This window comes from Camelus dromedarius, chromosome 16 (genome assembly GCF_036321535.1).
Source record: "Camelus dromedarius isolate mCamDro1 chromosome 16, mCamDro1.pat, whole genome shotgun sequence".
Classification (NCBI taxonomy): Eukaryota; Metazoa; Chordata; class Mammalia; order Artiodactyla; family Camelidae; genus Camelus; species Camelus dromedarius.
The window spans coordinates 46,968,514-46,989,152 of record NC_087451.1 but is presented as its reverse complement, the minus strand read 5'-3'; the positions used below and the strand labels follow the sequence as shown (position 1 = coordinate 46,989,152).

At 34.7% G+C, this 20,639-nt stretch overlaps 1 protein-coding gene across 2 annotated transcripts in view; it reads left to right on the top strand.

Annotated features, from left to right (window-relative positions):
* The first annotated feature begins 4,069 nt into the window (after positions 1–4,069).
* Positions 4,070–20,639, top strand: part of NSRP1 (nuclear speckle splicing regulatory protein 1) — a 36,370-nt gene continuing 19,800 nt past the window's right edge. The window contains exons 1-2 of one of the 2 annotated variants that reach the window (XM_010978941.3): positions 4,070–4,123; positions 5,323–5,419. In XM_010978941.3, the coding sequence (XP_010977243.1) occupies positions 4,104–4,123; positions 5,323–5,419 (117 nt within the window). In that variant the 5' untranslated portion in view covers positions 4,070–4,103. The remainder of the gene's footprint in view (positions 4,124–5,322; positions 5,420–20,639) is intronic. The other variant, XM_064495851.1, reaches the window with a different exon arrangement.

The following is a 20,639-nucleotide window of genomic DNA, read 5'->3' as shown; positions in this document are numbered from 1 at the left end:
ATTGTGCAAACTTTTCAATCAATTTCAGAACATTTTCATCACCCTCATGAGAACCACCATACCCATTAAGCAGCCACTCTCTGTTTCCCCCCATCCCAGACCTAGACAACTACAAATCTTGTTTTGTCTTTGAATTTGCCTGTTTCTGATATTTTATATAAAAGGAATCATAACTACGTGGTCTCTTGTGACTGACTTCTCATTCCCTCCTAATCTAGATGTGATCAAGCAACCAGCTGCCCTTAACTTCCACAGACTTCCCCAATCCACTGACTCAGAAGACCTTTTGCAGGGAATTTAGGGAATTTTCATTTCTCTTACATAAGGTTTTACGCAATGTCACTCCCACCTACCCCAACCCTAAATCATCATTAACTTTGTGTTCTTACTCTCCCCTACATGATCTTATTATAAAGACCTCTCAACAGACAAGATCAATTAATTAAATAGTGCCTATTTCTTTGTCCTTAGGCATTGTAATTACCCTTGGTGGGTATTCTGTCTCCTAGTCATTAACATATTTCATCTCTCCTCAATATACTGCCTGAGCTCAAACTATCCCGCCTACTGATGGCCATGTTTTGTTCCACGTGACCCTGACTCTCTAGCCACAGCTGTTTAAATTGGGGTCATCTGCTTGCCAAAGGGAGACTAATTTGTGAAATGGCCTAATAGGAAAAGTACCCAAAACATGGATAAATCAAACTGGGAAATAGCAATAGAGTGGCGTCTAGAAGTGTTTGGAGAGGCCAAAAGTGTCATGACATGCCTTAAAACAAGTTGAAGCCTACTGCCTTCCAGACACTACAAGTTAGCAAAACCTGTAGGTAGAGAAAAGGTGTAGAGAGTGAGTACAGCTGACCCTTGAACAACACAGGAGTTAGGGGTGCCCATCCTGTGTGCAGTCAAAAATCCACATATAACTTTACAGGCAGCCTTTTGTATCCCTGGTTCTGCGTCTGGGGATTCAACCAGTCACAGGTCACGTAGTACTCTAATATATATTTATTGAAAATCAGGAGTATGGCAGTGATGATGCTATCTTTTCCTGGTTTACTCTGCTTCTGTCCTTATAGAATCTTCAGTTAAAGTTCCCAAACCTAGGTTCAAAATGATAGGAGGCTTCTGCATGTTTCTGATTCACTGTTGCAGCTACCACCCTTACTGCAAACGCTGCCAAGTGATTGAAGAACTCGAACTCTGCAATACTCCATCTGAGTAATCAGCCTTCTAGCTTTGGGAAAATCTCATAATAGCTTCATTACAATATCCCAAAGACAAAAGGAGAATACAGAATTCAATACACCAATTCAGCTCACATTATATGGAGCTGGATAACTGTATGTAACTAATTCCCTATTCAGTCTCTTTAAGCAAGAGGCAGACAGCCCAAGCAAGGGGCTTTATTTTTACCCTTTACTGATTATTTTTATTTTAAGCAAAGTAAGATATGCTCATAGTTCAAAGAGTCATGCTGTCATACAAGGGCAGTCGAGACCAGTCAAGGCCAGAACATTTCTCAGCTCCACCTCACCCCTATTTTCCTTGCTTCTGTGCCAATTACTTTCAATTCTTTTAGCTCAAGAGTTAATAAAGAGCCCACAAGCTAAATTTGGCCAGTTGCCTGTTATGAGAAAGTTTTATGGGAAAAGTCATGCCCATATTGTCTACAAATGCATTCACCCTACGGGGCAGAGCTGAGTAGCTGCCACAGAGATTTATGACCCACAAAGCCTAAATATTATTATCTGACCCCCTGCATAAAAAGTTGGCCAACCCCTATTTTGGCCGTAGCTTTGAAAAGTACCTCCATATTGCTAAATAACATGCTGTGTGGCTTTTTTTTTTTCCTGAATTAGGCAATATTTGTTAATCTCCCAGTATGCAATACAAAGATTTAGCTCCTTCCTCAGCATGTGCACACACACACACACACACACATTTCCCATCCCTTCATTCTTCCTAATTATGTTGTCAAATAGGTGGATACTCCGTGTCTGCATCATCATGATCATGTATGCTATTTAGGGCTTAGCCATGTAGTAAATTACAATGATTTTCCTTTTCTGAACATCTATTTTCTTTCCCTAGAGTTAAGGTCAAACGAAAACTTTTGGAGTGGCTGGAGTGACTATAATAATATCAAAGTAGATTTCAGAGCAAAGAATATTACTATGATAAAGGAGGTCATTTCATAATGAAAAAGGGGTCAACTAATTAAGAAGACATAACAATCTTAAATATTCATACACTTAATAACAGAGTTTCAAAATACATAGAGCAAAAACTAATAGAACTGCAAGTCCATAGAGAAGAGAAGTAGATTACTGGTTGCTTAGTGTTGGGAGAGTTTGGGGAAAAAATAGGAGTGACCAATAGGTACATGGTTTCTTTCTGGGGTATTAAAAGTATCCTAAAATGGATTGTGGTGATGATAGCACTACTCTCTGAATATACCGAACACCTGTTGAACTGTACACTTTAAATGGGTAAAATGCAACGTATGTGAATTATATCTCAGTACAGCTGTTTAAAAAATGATTATACTAAACAGAAATCTGAATCTACACAAAGATATGAAGACACCAGAAATGGTAACTATGTGGATAAACATATTATCTTTCTTATTTAAAAAATATTTTTGAAAGGTAATTGACTGTTTAAAGCAAAATGATAAATCTTCTGTGCGGTATAACACAGGTAGAAGTAAAACGTGTGACAAAAACAGCACAAAGTCTCAGAGAGAGAAAACTGAAAGTATACTTTTATATGTTTTTCACACTATACATAAAGTGTGAAAGAAATACTTTCTTATTGAAAGTAAACTGAGATAAGTTAAAGATGGGTACTAGAAACCCTAAAGCAAAACCTTAAAAAAAAAAAAAAAACAAGCAAAGAAGTACAGCTAATAAGCTGACAAAGAAGTTGAATCATAAAAATCTTAAGCTGAATCGTAAAATTAATTAATTGATTAATCTGAACGAGAGTAAAAACAAAACAAAAAGGTGGAGAACAAAGAACTGATGGGGAAAAGATAAAACATTGTCACTATACTAACTGCTTTAATGAAAATGTTTTAAATACCCATGTTAAAAAGAAGAAATGGTCAGATTGGATAAAAAAGCAAGACCCAACTTTATGCTATCAACAAGAGATCCACTTTGAATATAAAGGCACAAATAGAATAAAATAGGTTAAAAGTAAAAGGATTAGGGATAAGATATGGTAACAATTAAAGCTGGTTATATTAATATCACATAAAGTAGATAAAAAGAAATAAAAGAATAAAGAGGGTCATTTCTTAATGGTATAGGGGTCGATGTAAGAGGATATAACAATCCTAAATGTTTGTATACCTAGTAACTGAACTTCAAAATACATGAAACAAAACCTGACAGAAGTAAAAGGAGATACAGACAAATCCACAACTAGAGTTGGATTTTAACATTCTTCTGTCCATAATTTAAAAGATCTCTTTAGCTGCTTTAAGGCTAGTCTGGAATGGGCCAGATGAACTGTGACTAGACCAATAAAAATATATATGTATCATATACGATTTTACTTACTATACCCAGTGGTACCATGGTATTGTCATTAATCATTTCTGTTCTAAAACGAGATACTTAGCATACAGATTTCCGTCTTCTGGCAGATTATCCTAAATCACACTGAATACCTCAGGGGAAAAAAAAAATCGATAGCCTAGGGCAGTAGTTTTCAAACTTGGGTATCAGAATTACCTGGAGGGCTGGCTAAAATTCAGATTGCTGGGCCCCATCCCAGAGTGTCTGATTCAACATGAGTAGAATAGGGCCAGAAATTTGTCATTTCTAACAAATTTCCAGGTGATGCCAATGCTGCTGGTCCTGGGACCACACTCTGGGAACCACTGTCCTAGAATTTTGTCATTCATTTCTCCCCGACTGATACCGAGTCGGTTTCCAAACAATGCCGGAGGCGGAAGGATTCGATTCCCATCCGTGCGGAAGCACTCACCAGCTAGGCGAGTTCCAGGCCGCGTAAAACCGCGCGAGAGTTTACGCGACGACGTCTGCGTCTGCGTCACGTCGGCGTCGGCCACGTTCAGCGGAGACGGGAGCAAGATGGCGATTCCGGGCAGGCAGTGAGTGATCCGGGAGTTAGGGTCAGGCTGGGGAGTGAGACACCACGGCGACTGTGTCTTTGGCCGAGGAGTAAAAGTGCGCTGGAAGTGAAGGGGCTGTGTCCTCAGGGATAGACTCGAGGAAAAACGAGAAATCCTGAGGAACATATATTCCCATCCCCCCCACATTTTCCAGGATGGAAGCCCGAAGTTTGAGGGAGAAACTTGTGAGGAAATAAAGGAAGTTAGGCTGAGGGGCAGAGAGCGAGACTTTTCTATTTTCCAAAAGCTCGGTCTGAGGCCCCTCAGTCTTGCTTCCTACCCCGCGCTTGAGTTTCTCCCCGGTTGGATGCTTTCAGGGGCAATAAGAAGAGAGACAATTCCTGGCTTTCTTAGAGGGCCTTGTTCTCCTTGGCAGCTCAAGTCTTGATTCCCGCCCTCCCTTCTCGGGTTAGGAATGTGCTGAGAAGCCACAGAAAAGGGTAGGCATATAGGGAACTGGTGGTATAAGTTGCCGCAAAAGAGATAAATGTTGTATGTTCTTGGAAGTTTTACCTTTGTTTTGTAATCCTCATTTTTGATGCGGCTTACCGTGATTTCTGCATCTTTAAGGCCAAAACGTGAGAAACTAAATGTGTTGGATCTGATAGGATGATTTTTTCAGACGCTCCAAGACAAAGCAAGTGAGCTTTATTAGAGTAATGAGAATTTGCCCCGTGGCTACTTGGGTTTCTCAGTTAATGTAATCTTTTAAAAATTTATTCATGGGTGACACTATTATTCAGTAAGTTCTTTAAAATTGTTTTAAGTACCCAGTAGGGGAAAAAAGTATTTTCTTGACTCTTGTTAGACCTCAAGGATAATTCAGAGCATTTTTATTTTTAGGGGACAGCAACTGAGCTTTCCAGGAACATGTTCTTTTTAAAACAGGACTATAATTTCACTACTTAAAACATATCTGAACTCTTCATTTACTTCTCTTTGATTAAAATGGTATTTTGATTTGGGCCCGTGACCAGAGATGAACACTTAGAATAATAATTATAAAATCTTAACATGTATTAGAACTTTTAGATTGTTGAAAATCAGAACTAGTGTTATATGTTCATATGACATGTTTGGTTTGACTTGGTAGCTTCATCTGGAAGAGGTGGTGGATGTATTATTTTTTAACACTTAAATATAATGGTGTAATTTCTATTTCAAAAAAAAATACGCAGGTATGGGCTTATTTTGCCAAAGAAAGTACAGCAGTTGCACCCTGTTTTGCAAAAACCTTCAGTGTTTGGGAATGATTCTGATGATGATGATGATGAGGTAAGGGAACCTATGTTTCTCTACTGCATTGTTGGAAATATAATTTTTTAAAATTGAATTTGTGACTATGATACCTTTGCTTGCCTTAGTTAGTTGTTAATACAGTGTTTTTGTAGCATATTGTAATTTATGGGAATATCAAAAGGAATATTTAAAGAAGAAAACTCCAGTGATTTTTTTTTGTAAGTCATACATGGATAATCTAAGAGATTTTTTTTTCCCAAAGTCTGTGAACTTCAGTTATTTTTAAGCAGTCATACAAAGTAATTTCAGACAACTAATAGTGATACGACAAAATTGCTGGTGTAACGATCGCTGGAAATAAATTAAGATGTCACCTACTTGTTAGAAATTTTTATTAGCAAAGTAATTTCTTATGAGACTACTTTTGTGGTTATGCAGTGTTTGTTAAATGTAATTACTCAGTTGCAATTACAGTAATATATAGTTATCATTGATAGTACTACAATAATGACATCTGATACGAACATTTTATATTTCAGCAGCCAAAACAATGTTTTCCTACGAAGCCCACAGTTTATAAAAACCCCTAAATGTGTGTTTACTTCATACTTCAGTAATTTTCTATACTTCTAGAAGACCTTTGTAGCATTTAATCTGGTACTTCCTTTGCTCTGGCAGGAAAATAGCTTCTCTTTCATTTTTTACTGATTATGTAATAGCATAGTTAGGTAACTGAACATGTATGATGCTTTGCTTTCCTTCTCCTGAAGAAATTGACTCTACGTTGCTTACCTTTTTAAAAGTTGGGTTATAATTTACATATAATAAAATTCGTGGATTTTAAACATATGGGTTGATGATTTTTGACAAAGGTATGTGCCCCAGTCAAGATGTAGAACGTTTCCCTCTCCTCTGAAAATTGTTTCACACTCTTTCGCAGTTTACTTCCCCACATTCTGCCTCAGATAATTATCTTGTTTTGATTTGTATTTCACTGATGGCCGATGATGTTGGCCAGTTATGTATCATCTTCAGAGAAATGTTCATGTCATTTGCCTATTTTTTAATTGGGTTATTTCTCATTTTGTTGTAAGTTGTAAAATTTTTAGTTTGAGATACAAGTCGCTTGTTAGATATAATTTGTAAATATTTTCTCCTATTCTGTGGGTTGTCTTTTCACTTCTTAATAATGCCCTTTGAAGCACAAAAGTTCAATTTTGAGGAAGTCTAGTTTTTTTTTTCTTAGGTTGCTTCTGCTTTGGTATCATACCCAAGAAACCATTGCTTAATCCAAGGTCATGAAGACTTATACATGTTTTCCTCCAAGAATTTTGTAGTTTTAGCTCTTAAATTTAGGTCTGTGATCCCTTTTGAGTTAATTTTTGTATATGCTATGAGGTAGAGGGTTCGATTTCATTCTTCACATGTGGATGGATATCCAGTTGTAGCAACACCATTTGTTGAAGTCTCTTCCCCATTGAACTGACACCCTTGTGGTTTGTTTTAATATACAAATAATTTTTAAAATCACTTACTCAGAACACAAGAGAAAAATATGACATACTTATCCTGTAGTGTCACATAAGTTATCCCAGCATACCATGTGATACAAATCAATATATATACCCCAGTTTGTGAAGGATGGGATTACACAAGTGATCTAGAATGTTTCATGTGATTGCTGTTTCTTTTCCATCGTGAAATAAGGCCAGTGGTAGTGGATACACTAGAGTCAGAAAAGAAAGACCTAGGGTCATTTTGCTCTTCCCACCCTCTCTCCCTCCCTCCTTTCTTTTACATAGAGGAACTTTAATGCAGAGAATTTGTTATATGAGTGATCAAAGACTTGAGAAGCCACAAGAGGATGGTGAAGCAATGCAGAGATTAGCAGTCGTAAAAAGCAAGAATGATAAATGGAGGAATACAAATAGAAGCTGGATCCTAGAGACCAGGGGCTAGGGTTACCTGGTGGGAACTAGTCTTTTCCGAAAGGTGTTGAAGCCACTGGGGAGATTCAGTTTTCGGTAGAAAGGCAAGGAGAAATACCTTGTCTTTTCCCTTTCTCCTTCCCTTCGGTATACTGCCTTTGTCTTCTATTGGTAGAGCGCAGCCGGAAGCAACTGACAAGGGAGCTGCCATTTAGTTCTTAACCAGCAGAGAATACAAACTGTTCTTTAACATAATTTCCTTAAGTATAAGGAATTAATCTAGTGAATTCCAGCTCACCCTTGTGTATTATTTAAATGTGAGGTTTGAATATAAAAATCTCTTCTTTAAAAATTAATCATTTTAAGCAATAGTAAAAATTTTGGTGTTCTGGAAAACACAGAGATAGATGTTTTATGGTGTCCCTCCTGAGGAGGGCATTTGATATACCTGGAGAGGAGCTTCTGTGATGCAAATCCGTCTGTTCTTATTTCCAGCAATTCAGCAGAAGCAATTAAGAGCCCAAATTTAAGATCAGACTTTACTTCCAACAGTCCAGCGGGGGGGGGGCTAACAAATGAATTCTATTTTAATATGTGTTTGTATCCAGAGTTAGTTTAAAGTGGGAAAGTGGTAGTCCAGCACTTTAAATTATTATCTAAATAGTTCCTCTTTTTAAAATCATCAGAACTAAATAGAAATGATTATCATTTTGTTCAAAAATAGGGGAGATGAAGAGTTTTTATCTCATATGAGTTAAGAGGTTTATATTTTATCTAAATGCTGCTTTCTAATCATAAGTGTTTGAGTGGTTTTGCTATGATGGTAATGTGTTTATTTTTTTTTCTAGTCTGTTGTCTCTTTTCCAGTCCCATTGCCACCACTTTCATTACTTCTCTCTTGGATTATTTTAATAGCTTTGTAACTAGTTTCCCTTTCACCTATCTATCTCTCCTCAAATTGATTTAATTTTAGTGAGTTACAATGTGTCAGTTTCTGGTGTACAGCATAATGTCCCAGTCATGCATATATGTACATATATTTGTTTTCATATTCTTTTCTGTTAAAGGTTACTACAAGATATTGAATATAGTTCTCTGTGGTGTACAGAAGAACTTTGTTTTTTATCTGTTTTTATATATAGTGATTATCATTTGCAAATCCTAAACTCCCAAATTTATCCCTTCCCAGACCCTTTCCCCCAGTAATCATAAGATTATTTACTATGTCTGCGAGTCTGTTTCTGTTTTGTAGGTGACGTCATTAGTGTCCTCTTCAAAAGTACTTTTGATAACCAGTATTTCACAAGAGTTATGAGGTGGTTAGGGACTAAAATAGTTAGATGTTACACAAGTTAAACATGGAACTTCTTTAGGATATTTCTCCATGATAAATGCTTGCTCATTTTGCACAGCATGATGAATTTTCGTCTTAATCTTGGCATTTGGAATGCTTATTTCTAGACATGAGATCCAGTTTTGCATTATAATTCCTATCCTGTGAAGCGGTATGATGCATACAACATGAAAATTGTTGCTTTTGGATAAAAATACAGAACTTCTTGATCTCCTTAGATAGTTAAACTTTTAGTTTTATTTATATAGAAATATAAAATATGTCAGGTAAATGGTGGATGATAGTAATAAATAGCACTTTGAGTGCTCAGAAGCCATGGTATAGTCCTTTTGTAGGTTAAGCATTCATTTTCATAAAATGTAAGGCATTTATAAAAACATAAGAAAAACCCCAAAGCCCCAGCAGAAAAATGAGGAAAACATATAGACCATCACCACAGCAACAAAAACTTAATCCAACAAACAGAAGAGAAAACAAGAAATAAGATAAATAAAAAACCACAATACAATAAAGAAGAAATCTAAAATGACAGCAATAAGTCCAAACATATCATAATAATCTATTTAGACAAAAGCAAAATATGACTATATCTAAGAGATAGAAAAAAAGTAACGAATGAACGGATAAATTCAGAAAAGCTGAAAATAAAGAGATGAAGAAAGAAACAGCTTAAGTAGGCTAAAAAAGTTAGAGAACAGAGCAATATTAATTTAAACAAATTGAAGTCAGGGCAAAAAAGGAACAACCCGTAGCTTGCTAATGGTAAGAAAAAGTTAAAATTTTAATCTCTGAACATTATAATACATCTGAATCAATAAAGTGTTTTAGGTTGTGGTTTTTCATTAGTTATAATTCTATAATTCCCTTTTTTCTGGATATACTCTGGTATAGTTCAAATAAAATGACAGTGTTATGTAGACATGACAAAACATTTATGAAAATGGCATGAAATTTGGGTTATTTTAGTGATGGCTAAGAATTTTTTATACTTTTTTCAACTGAATTCCTAGATATTCATGATACTGAATATGTCTAATATTCACTGTATAAGCAGTGAGATTTAAAGTAATTGTGCAGTTTTTCTAAAAATTTATTCCTTAACCTGCTGTTGATGAGTGAAATAGTAACAAAATGCAAGAAGAAAGCAAAAGATAACTATTAAGTTACAGAATTTTGTTAAGAGTGGGAGCAATGACAAGAGAATTCTGTTCTCCTTATTTTTATCTCCTAGTAGAATAAGAGCATTACAGAAGTAACTGAGATAACCCAGCTTATGAAGATAAGATGAAGTGGGAATTTTTGTTCTTTTTTAGGAAGGAAATTGTGTTAATCATGAGTCCTCATAGATATAAAGTTACTTTGTGAACCTCCGGTTAAATCTGTGTTTTGAGCCATAAATTTACTTATGGTGACATGTTGGCGAATTATTTCTTAAAAATTTTTTTTGGTCTGAAATACAATGCACAAGCATTGTTGTATTTTCAACTCCAGAGGTTTGGTTTTGTTTTGGTTTTTTGGCTTTTTTATAATTTCTTTTTATTGGTATTCTTTATTTGGTGAGACATTGTTCTGATACTTTTCTGTAGTTCTTTAGACATGGTTTTAGTTCTTTGAATACATTTATTCTGTGTGTGGATCATACTTTTTCTTGTTTCTTTGTATGTCTCATCATTTTGGGTTGAAAACTGAACTTTTAAAATAGTATAAAATGGCAAGTCTAGAAATTAGAGCCTCCCTTCCCAAGATTTATTGTTTTTGCTGGGGTTTGGGGTTTTATTTGTTTGTTTAGTGACTTTTCTGAACTAGTTCTTAAAGTCTGTATTCGTTGTCATGTGTGGCCACTGAAGTCTGATTAGTTAGCTTAGTGGTCAGCTAATGATTTGACAGAAACTTCCTTAAACACCTGTAAGTAGTAAGTCTCCAGTTTGTCTGGGGCTCTGTGTGTATTTGGAGTGTGCCTACAAGTACACAGCCAGGCATTTTACAACTTTGCCTTAGTCTTTGCTTCTTGCTTGTGTAGAGCCTCATGTCAGTCCTCAAGGTCAGTTTTGAAAATTTAGGACCTACCTTCTTAGGTCTCTCCTAATCATGCAAAAGGTCTATGTATGTATGCATTTGGCCTTCATGATCCCCAGGAATATGTTGGCGATTTCAAAGGCCCCAGTGATATTCTGTTCCTCTGCTTTTCTTTTTAAGCTTTTTGTTAACCTATTGTTTTCCCCAGCTGTTATCACTGTTACACATTGCCTCAGGCCACCCTGATGTTCAACAGTTATCTTTAATTGTTTTTGACAGATATACCCAGGAATAAGTCTGTTTTACATCAGCAGTTCTGTTAAGTCAGATAAAGACAGCCTTGTGAATGGTGTCTTCCAGGGAACCTCTAGACAGGTCCAAAAATTCTCTGGGTAGGGGTTTTGATGGAACCTCATCTGCCCTCTCCAGTGGCTGCCAGACTGTTGGTTTTTCTACCATGATTATGGTCTCTTGTTTTTAGGCTACCATGGCACTAGGGAGTTGACAATGGAAATGAGGCAAGTTAAAACACCACACAGTTCTTACCTGGTTTTGGCTGTTTTTGAATAAATGCTGCTTGGACTATTGTAACCCTTTGGTTAATTTGCAGAGTTCTCAAAAAGCTGATTCTGACCCTTTTTTGTCAATGTTTTCATGCTTTTATGGAAAAGAGAATTTTTGTTAGTTCTGTACTCTCCCATATTCAGTGACTTCCCAGATTGTCTTTTAAGCTTCTCCAATACATTTTTGCACACTTAGACAAAGTCGCCTTACTATTTTACATTTCTGCCAGCAGTGCACAATGGTCCCAATTTCTCCATATCCTGCCTGGTACTTTGAATATTACTGATTATTTTTTTGATAATAGCTGTTCTGATGGTAGTGAAGTAGTATCTCATTGTGCTTTTGATTTGTATTTCCCTAATTACTAATGTTGTTGAGCATCTTTTCATGTACTTATTGGCCATTTGCATATCTCTTTTGGAGAAATGTGTGTTCAAGTCCTTTGCCCATTATTAGATTATTTGGGATTTTTTTGTTAAGTTGTAGGAGTTTATTCTGGTTATCAATCCCTTATTAGATATATGACTTGTGAATGTTTTATCCCATCCTGTGGGTTGCCTTTTCACTCTGTTGATGGTGTCTTTTGATGAACAAAAGTTTAAAATTTTGATGAAGCCCAGTTTATCAAATTTTCTTTTGTTGTCTGTGCTTTTGGTGTCACACTGGCTTATAGTTTTCTTACTCTCTTTTTATCTGGTGTTGATTTAGCTTTCCATCTTTTTTCCTTTCTAGAACAGTGGCTCTCAAGTTGTAATATAGAGCCACTAAAGTGTCCCTCAGATCCTTTCACAGGGTCTACAAAATCAAAACTCTTTTCATAATACCAAGACATTATTTGCCTTTTTTTCTCTCATTTTCTGACAGATGTACGGTGGAACTTCCCAGATACTGCATTACATGTGAATTGCAACAATTTGAACACAGAGCACATGTGGGAGAGTCCAACAATCTTCTGTTGAAGAGACTTACAAAAATATAAAACATTGCCATTATTCTTACTAAATTTTTTGTAGTTATTTTTCATAAGTATTGCTACTTTTTAATGAATTAATATTAAAAATTTGTTTTAATTTCTAATGTGGTAGATGTTGATAGGTATAACTCATAGAAACAAAAGCTCTTTGGATCCTGAATAATTTTGAGTGTAAAAGTATCCTGAGACCAAAATGTTTTGAGAACCTCTGCTCTAGAACAGTTAACAGAGAAAATATTTTCTTTTAAAGTATTTTAAAATGCAGTGATACTTTGCATTTGGTCCTTAACTATCTAAATTTCTTCTTTTTTAAAATCTCTTCCGATTTCTACTTTTTTGGCAAATTTTGGTTATTTACATTTGCCTAAGTAATCATTTTTCTAGGGATTTAAATGATATTTGTAGAGGATTTAAATAATAGTTTAAAATGCTTTCTAAATATCTCTTCTGAATTTGTAATTCCTTCTCTTTTTTCCCCCTGATGTTGTTTATTTGCTATTTCTCTCCTTTTTTCTTGGTGAGACCTGGCCAAATTTGCCTATGTTATTACCTTTTCAACAGATTTGCTTTTTGATTATAGGTTATCACACTACCTTTTAATTATTTTATTACTTTATTCTATGTTATTTCCATATTCTTTATTATTAGTCCGTTCTCTCTTTCATTCTTCAATTGAACATCTTTTTTCTTTCCTAAGAAGTTTATTAATGGCTATAAATATTTCTACAGTCCTGCTTTGCATGTCCTAGGCTTTGTTATTTACCAACTTCATTGTATTTTTGTGTGTGTGTGTGTATATATATATATATATTTTTTTTTTTATTGAAGTATAGTCAGTTTACAATGTTGTGTCCTCATTGTATTTTTTTTTTAAGATAGCTCGTAATTTTTGTGTTGGTTCTTTTTTTTAATGCAAGAGTCATTTAGAATTGTGTTTTTCATTTCCAGGTATCTGGTCTTTTCCTTTCTGTTTGCTGTTAATTCTAATGCATTTTGCCTGTGAACATGGTCCATGTGACTTCTGCTTTTTGTAATTTCTTAACATTTCCTTAGTGACTCAATACAGATTTTGTGACTGATCCGTGTATATTTGAAATGAAATTTTTTTTTCTGTTTTCTTTAAAATACTGCAGATGCTTAAAACATTTATATACATATATATGTATATATACTCATTTGTATGTATATTCATGCATTCATTTATTTACTGGACATGAGCAAGTTGGCTCTCTGTCATGAGAGACCATAAAAATTTGTAAATGTGACCCTTTAGGTGGGACTTGTACTCTTTGGTTAGCTATAGTTTCTGTCAGTCCCTGTTGATTACGCTAGGCTGCATCTCTCTGGCTCTGGAATTATTATTGAACTGTATTATTATTCAAGTCTATACCCTTTCTCAGTTGTTACTTGTTTTTCTCTGAGTGTGGAATGGTAGTTTTCTGCTGTGGTTTCAGTTTGTTGATTTCTCTGTCTTTTTAAGTGAGTTTTACTTTAGATGTTTGGAGCTATGTTAATTATATAAAGATTCATTAATATCTCCATAGGTTGTTCTTTTTTGTTTTGACTTCAGTTTGTTTAAATTAATACTGCTCTATTCTCTTTTTTTGTCTATTCATGCTGTGTTTGTCATCTCTTAATTTTCAGCTTTTCTGAATTCATTTATTCATTTCTTTTTCTGTATTTCTTGGATGTAACTGTTTTGTTCTTCTAAATGATATGTTTGGACTTATTCTTCTCATTTTATGTTTCCTGTTTACCATGCTTTCTTATTTATCTTTTTTATTTCTTATTTTCTCTTTTTTTCTGTTTGTTGGAATAAGTGTTTGTTGCTGTGGTGATGGTGGTTGTTCCATTATTACCCTCCTCTATGGGAGTTTTACATTCTGTTATTTTAATGTTTACCCTTAAGATTTTCAGCACAATGATTAGATTATTCTCAGAGTGTTTAGACTATTCATGTCCTCTTAGATAAGTCAAGAACCTTAGCAGTTTTTTACTTCCTTCCATTTTCTCTTGTTTCCTCTTTTTCTGTTATCTTACATTGATTGCATCTGAGATTTGAGGTCCATGTATTTTTTTAACAGTACATCCATTGTTGATTTCTGCATCCTACTTTTTACTTCCTTTAGTATTTTCTCAAGTAATTCTTTTGGAGAGTACCTGTGGGTGATAATCTTCAAATCTTTGAAGATCTGCAGATGTCTTTATTTTGCTTTCCCTCTTGAAAGATAATTTGGGTATGTACAGAATTCCAAGTTCAAAATTATTTTCCTTCAGAATGTTAAAATAATACTTTGTTTTCCCCTTATATCCACTATTTCCACATGGAGGCACCTGTTATCAGTCTGGTTCTTTGTAATTAATCTTCATGCCCAGCTTCCTTCCCAGGTGTTGTTAGGATTTTTCTCTTTATCCCTGGTATTCTAAAATTTCACCAGGGTAACTCAAGCTCCTGTGTTCAGTATTCTTGGTTAAGGGCAGAAATGAAATCTTTGAATTTACCTTTTCCAAAAAAGGCAGTATGTAAAGATCCACCTACACTGCTACTTCTAATGTAAAAACCCCAATTAATTTATCTTCTCTGTCTTCTGCTCTTTGTATCCCTTACCTTAGAACATGTAGTGCCCTTGGAACCATTTCTATCTTTTCTAGTATTCAACGTCTGACATTTTGGTTTCTTGCCTTCTAGCTTCCTCAAGTTTCCAGTCCATTGAAAGTACCCCTTCTTGTTTTCTAGTATAATTATAGATTTCTTTTCTGTCATTCTGAAGGTTTAGAAGAGGAGGAGGAGGCAGCAGTATGTATTAATTTGCCACCTTAAACCAGAAGCTTTGCATTGCCTTCCTAGCTGTAAGATCTTGAGCAAATTTATTTAATTTCTTTGTTTCAATTCCACATTAAAAAAAACACTATAATATCTAAAAGTTTACTTTAAGGGTTAGAGGTACCTTAAGTAGCTAGTATAGTGTATGTGGCACAGAGCAGAAGTATAATAAATGGTAGCTATATTGCTATAATAAAAATAATATCTTCTTTGTGTGCAGGAACTGCCATCATTACTTGTTAGTCATCTGAAAGTGTCCTGTGCTGTCTGCATCCCACTTTGTGTTAGACTGTCCTATTTGGGGACCTGGCTTTTTGTGACTCTTTAATAGAATCTTGATCTCAATTTTAGGTTGAGTCCATTAGCTGAGAACCATTATATTAGAAAAATTTTCCATACAGAAGGCAGTAATAACCATAATTATATTTTTGAGTTATTATTTTATTTGATTTTTATACAATCTCATTGCACCCTTTTTATTCATCATTTTAAACTGACAGTTTCTAATTGGAAGATGGTAAAAGCTTTACTTCCAAATTTGCTGTTAAGTAACAAAATTAGCTTTCTATTTTCCTAAAACCATACACCTCTTCCTCATATACTGATAGGCTTTGATGTTGCTTATTCTAGCTTCAACATAAAAATCATTTAAAAATTTTTTTCCTTTATTTTCATGTTGTGTTTCAGTATGTGTAGTCAGACAAAAGCAATAATCCCCCATCTCATTCTTGGATTTATCAAAAGCTGAAAATAAAATAGATCAGATCACTTTCTGAAACAAAATTACTTTATTAGTTTGGTAATAATTTGAGGTTACTTTAAAGATAAGAAGCAGCATATGGGAGGAGATTCATTTCCTGCCTTTGGACTTTATCTGCAAGAACTACATCTTCAGTGTCAAGAGATTGTGTACTTGTAACTGAACTCTAATAAAGTCTGTGCTGGGGATGCTGCACACCTGACTTGGTCATTGTGGTTATATATTATATGCCAAACTGTTGCTTGTCTTTTGAAAAAAATACATTACCAAATGTGTTTCATTAAAATTTGGCCTGTGTGGGTAGGATTAAAAGACCTTCAACTGTTGATTACAAGCATGCTGGTTATTACCAACATGGGTAATGATATTCCTTTGGAAAATAAGTTTGTGTTTCTAAGAGGAATAAAATGTAGTTTACCTTTTATTGGTGAATTAAGCAATAATTGGAAGAGATGTTATTAATTATAATAAATATGTTTTTACTAAATCTTATAAAATATTTTCTGCCATTCTTTTTGACTGATGCAACATAGGATATTGAGAACCGTGTTCTGAGTTTTTTTCCCTTTAATCCGTATCTTATACTATATGTGAATGTTAAAGAATCATACTCTTTCTTATGAGTAGTCTAAAATTACCTTTTTTACACTCCTTTTATGCTCCTCCCACTTTTTGCTGTATGTATCTTTTCATTACAGAGAAATTGTCACACAAAACAGATAAGATTGTTATTTTATAACTGCAACCTTCATGACATTTTCATCTTTCTGTGTGTATGTGTGTGTGTGTCTTTCTGGAACTGTGACATCTGTGGCAAGGAAAGAGCTGTTACTCATGCAATAAGCTTTTTTTGGAAACATACGGGGAATTGTTAGTCATACTTCTCATTTCAAGGCACACATCAGCCTGCACAAGGCTCCTTTCTTATTTTATTTATTAGTTTTCCCTTATATCCCTCATCCCCTTTCTCATTCCCTTTAAACAGTCTGATGTGTTTGATATATATTCTTGAATTATGTGTGCATCCTTTTGTATTGTGTTATTTTGAGTGTGTATATTTTATATATATAAATATCATTGTAGTATAGCTTTCACTTTTTTCAGTCAATACTACATTATCTTGTATATACCTAGTTGATTCTAACTATAGCGTATGCATGCACTGTATTTTATTCGATTCCCTCAGAAATAAACATTTAAGTTATCCTCAGTTTGCTGTTATCACAGCAACACTATAAAAAACATTGTTGTACATGTCTCAATAAAAGCCAAGTAGAAAGCAAAGGGTTTCTTTGGATTTCAGCGAGTGGGGTTTTTGCATCAGGGAGTATATAGATACAAGATTTCAGTAAATACTGGCAAATTGCTTTCTGGAATGTCTACCAATTATATTCTGTTAGTGGTCGCTGTTTCTTCATCTTATTAACACAACAGTTTTTCCCATTCTTAGTTGTTTTACTTTGCACTTCATTGATTATTAATTATTAGAGATTTCTTCTCTTCTGTAAATTTCTCATTCATATTCTCTGTTCTCCTTTCTATTTTATTTCCTGTCCCTTTTATAATTCACAAAATAGATTCACAACAATCTGTTCACTTTTTGTTGTGACAGCATTTAAACTGGGCATGTAGCTGCTCAGAGTTTATATTTTCTATTTATCATTAGCTAATTGAGACCATGTGGCTCATTTTGTCAATCAAATATAGGCAAAAATATCTCATGCAATTCTGCTTCAGTATCTTAAAAGTTTTTGATGTGGACTTCTTTTTTCCTTGTTTTAAGTTGGAATATGGATGGATTTATTATTTCGGGCCATGACTCAACTTCCTCTGTACCCTTGTGACAACTGAAAAGAGCTTAGGTTTCTGAATGACCATGTGGAAGAGAGTCTTGCCAAACTGAACTGTCCTCTTAGAACAGTAATGTAAGAAACAAATGTAAGTGCAGTATGTGAGAGCTAATTTGATGTTGTAGTTTAGAGTTGACTATAATGGTGTGTTCTTTATAGAACCTAAATTATCTCGTTTTAATATAGTTAAATCAATTATCCCCTATGTGGTTTGTGCTTAAGAAGTCTTTTTTAAGAAGGTCTTCACTACCCTGAGAGTACCAAGATATTCACCTATCTTTTCTTGTAGTAGATTTGCAGTACATTTTACATACAGGTGTTTAATCTATGTTGAGTTCACTTTTTATATATATTGTGAGGTAGGGATCCAACATTATCTTTCTTAGAATGGTACCATCTATAGGCATTGCATGCTTTACCTTCTGATTTGTGGGTCATGTTTATCATGTAAAGTTACCATTAATTCACAAATCTGCTGCTAAGCTCTCTTGATTTATTGCAGTTGTTTATTATGGCTTAGTAGTAAATGTTACTATCTAGTAGGGTGAGTCCCTTATTTTGCACTCCTTTTACAAAGTTGATTAAGTTTTTTTAGATCTTTATTTTTACATAGACATTTTAGAGTTAAGTTTGTGAAATTCCTTAAAAATTAAAACAAAACTCTCCTGATTTGTATTGGAACTGCCTTGGATTGATTAATCTTTAAGAAACTACCGAGAAATGTGGTATAGTTCTCTATTCATTTAGACTTTTTTATGAGGTAATTTTTTTACAACCCCCCCCCCATTTTGTTGTTAGCCAAGCCTTCCAGTAGTATGTTGAACAATGTCCCTGTCCTTGTGAAACTTATAGTCAGTAAGGGATACAGCTAAGTAAGTTGAAAACTTCAGTATGGAATGATAAGCAAAATGAGAAAATACAGATGTACCTAGGAGGTACAAATATCTAACACATTCTCTGCATCAGGGAAGATTTCCTGTAGGGGGCCAAGACTAGAAGGATAAATCATAGTTAATCTAAGCAAAGAGAGTTAGGTATACAAAAGTCCTAAATTTGAAAGAAGGCGTGGTGTGTTCAAGAGACTGAAAGTAGCTAATTAAGAATGGATCCCCCCAAAAAGATTTTTAAGTACTTGATATGTGTCAACATTGTTTTAGGCACTGGGGATTATGCAGTGAAGCAAATAAGGTTCTTGTCTGGTGAGGAACACATAATTATCTCTGTCATGTAATGATAAAGTGCTTTGAATGAAATAGTATTCATTAATATGCTATACTTTATAGATAGAAAACAAGTTGTAAATTTCTTGTTTAGCGAAGAAAATAAAAGTATCTCCTTTAAAAAAAAAAGATCTTAAATGCTGTCCTGTGTACAGAAGTTCAAGTAGAATGTTGTGTTTACATAATACTATAAACCAATACTTTAATTAAAAAAAAAAAGAATGGAACATAGAGAAACTAAAAAGGAATGAGCCTGAGGGAGTTTAAAGCAAGGCTAGGATCCTCTATGTCAGATATTTCTGAGTAGTTCAGATAAATACCAAGACTGTTGATTGGATTTAACAAGGGTTTTAGAAAGATTTCTGTGGAGTGGTAAGAACAGAGGCCAGGTTGCACTGGGGTTGAGGAATGACTGTGGCTAGAGGTAACGATATAGACCACTTTAGCTCTTATGGGATGCCAGGAATTCTTAAGGTGGCTACAGGGAGAGCCAGGTGGAGGGGAGGGGGGATCTTTGTTTTCAGATAGAAGGGATTTGAACATGAGTCCTAATGTACTTAAGGTTTTTTTGTGAGAGGGAGTTATGAGGAGTCCCTGTTTGATGCCAGTATCATAGGTATCATTTAAAAAGGGAAAAGACAAGCCATAAGGGGGAAAAGATATTTGCAACCATAAAAACAGGAGAAGATTGTTGTCCAAACTATACCAAGAACTCCAACAAATCATTAAGGAAAAGCAAAAGAACTCAAATAGGAAATTGTACAAAGACATGAGTAGGTTTTTCACAGAGAAGCAAACTTAGTTGACTAATAAATACTTGAAAAGTTGTTCAGCTTCATTAATAATAAGGGAAATGCAAGGTAAAATTGTTTTATGCCCATAAAATTGCCTGAAGAATAAAATGTTCCACAGTATAAAATGTTCATAAGTATAGAGTAGTAAGAATTTATAACTGTAGGAAGGAGTGTAAATTGGTTGGACCACTTCGGAGAATAATTTGTCAATATTTAGCACAGTTAGATAACATACGTCCTGCAGTGTAGCAGTTCTGCTCCTACATAATTGAACATTTGTATCAGGACACATGCACCACAATGTTTATAGCTTTTTTGCCAAAAAAAGAAAAAAAGCCCAAATAAATGTTCATCAGCAGGGAATGGATACAAATTCAGATCCTGCAAAATCATGTAGAGACATATACTGTAGAGGAGGTAAAATATTTCTCCACCTTACTAGAGACTCTAGCTGGTACTGATAAAAGACCAATTAGCAGGAGAAAAGCATATGTAGGTTAACAAAGAGTAGCAATTGTGGAAAAGTAAAAATTTGAGGAGTCTAAAGGAAGATAGTTATTCTAACAAGGTCTGTTTGTATAGATTTCTCCTGGCCTTGACTCCCCATCTCTGGTGATAAGAATGTTTCTAACTCCTAGTCATGGGGAAGGTACTTTTCACATGGGAATTTTATCTCTTGCTTTTAGGAAGAAAAAGGAAGGTCAGAGTGTCCTTGCATCTGCTGTTTTTCAAATGTCTTTAACTCAAATGTGTAGCACAGCAGAGGATGCTCAAAAAGAAGTGCTCTATCTAATCACCTCATGCTATGGGGCATATATTTTCATTTATAAGTAGTTGCTAGTAAAGCCACTCTCAGTTGTAAAGAACCCATTTCTAGCTATGCCGTAGCTCCCATGGCTAGTGAAGGATTCAGATGTGTGCATCTTCCATTTTCCTGTGTTTTGGTGTACTGAATATGAAACCTTAAGGAATC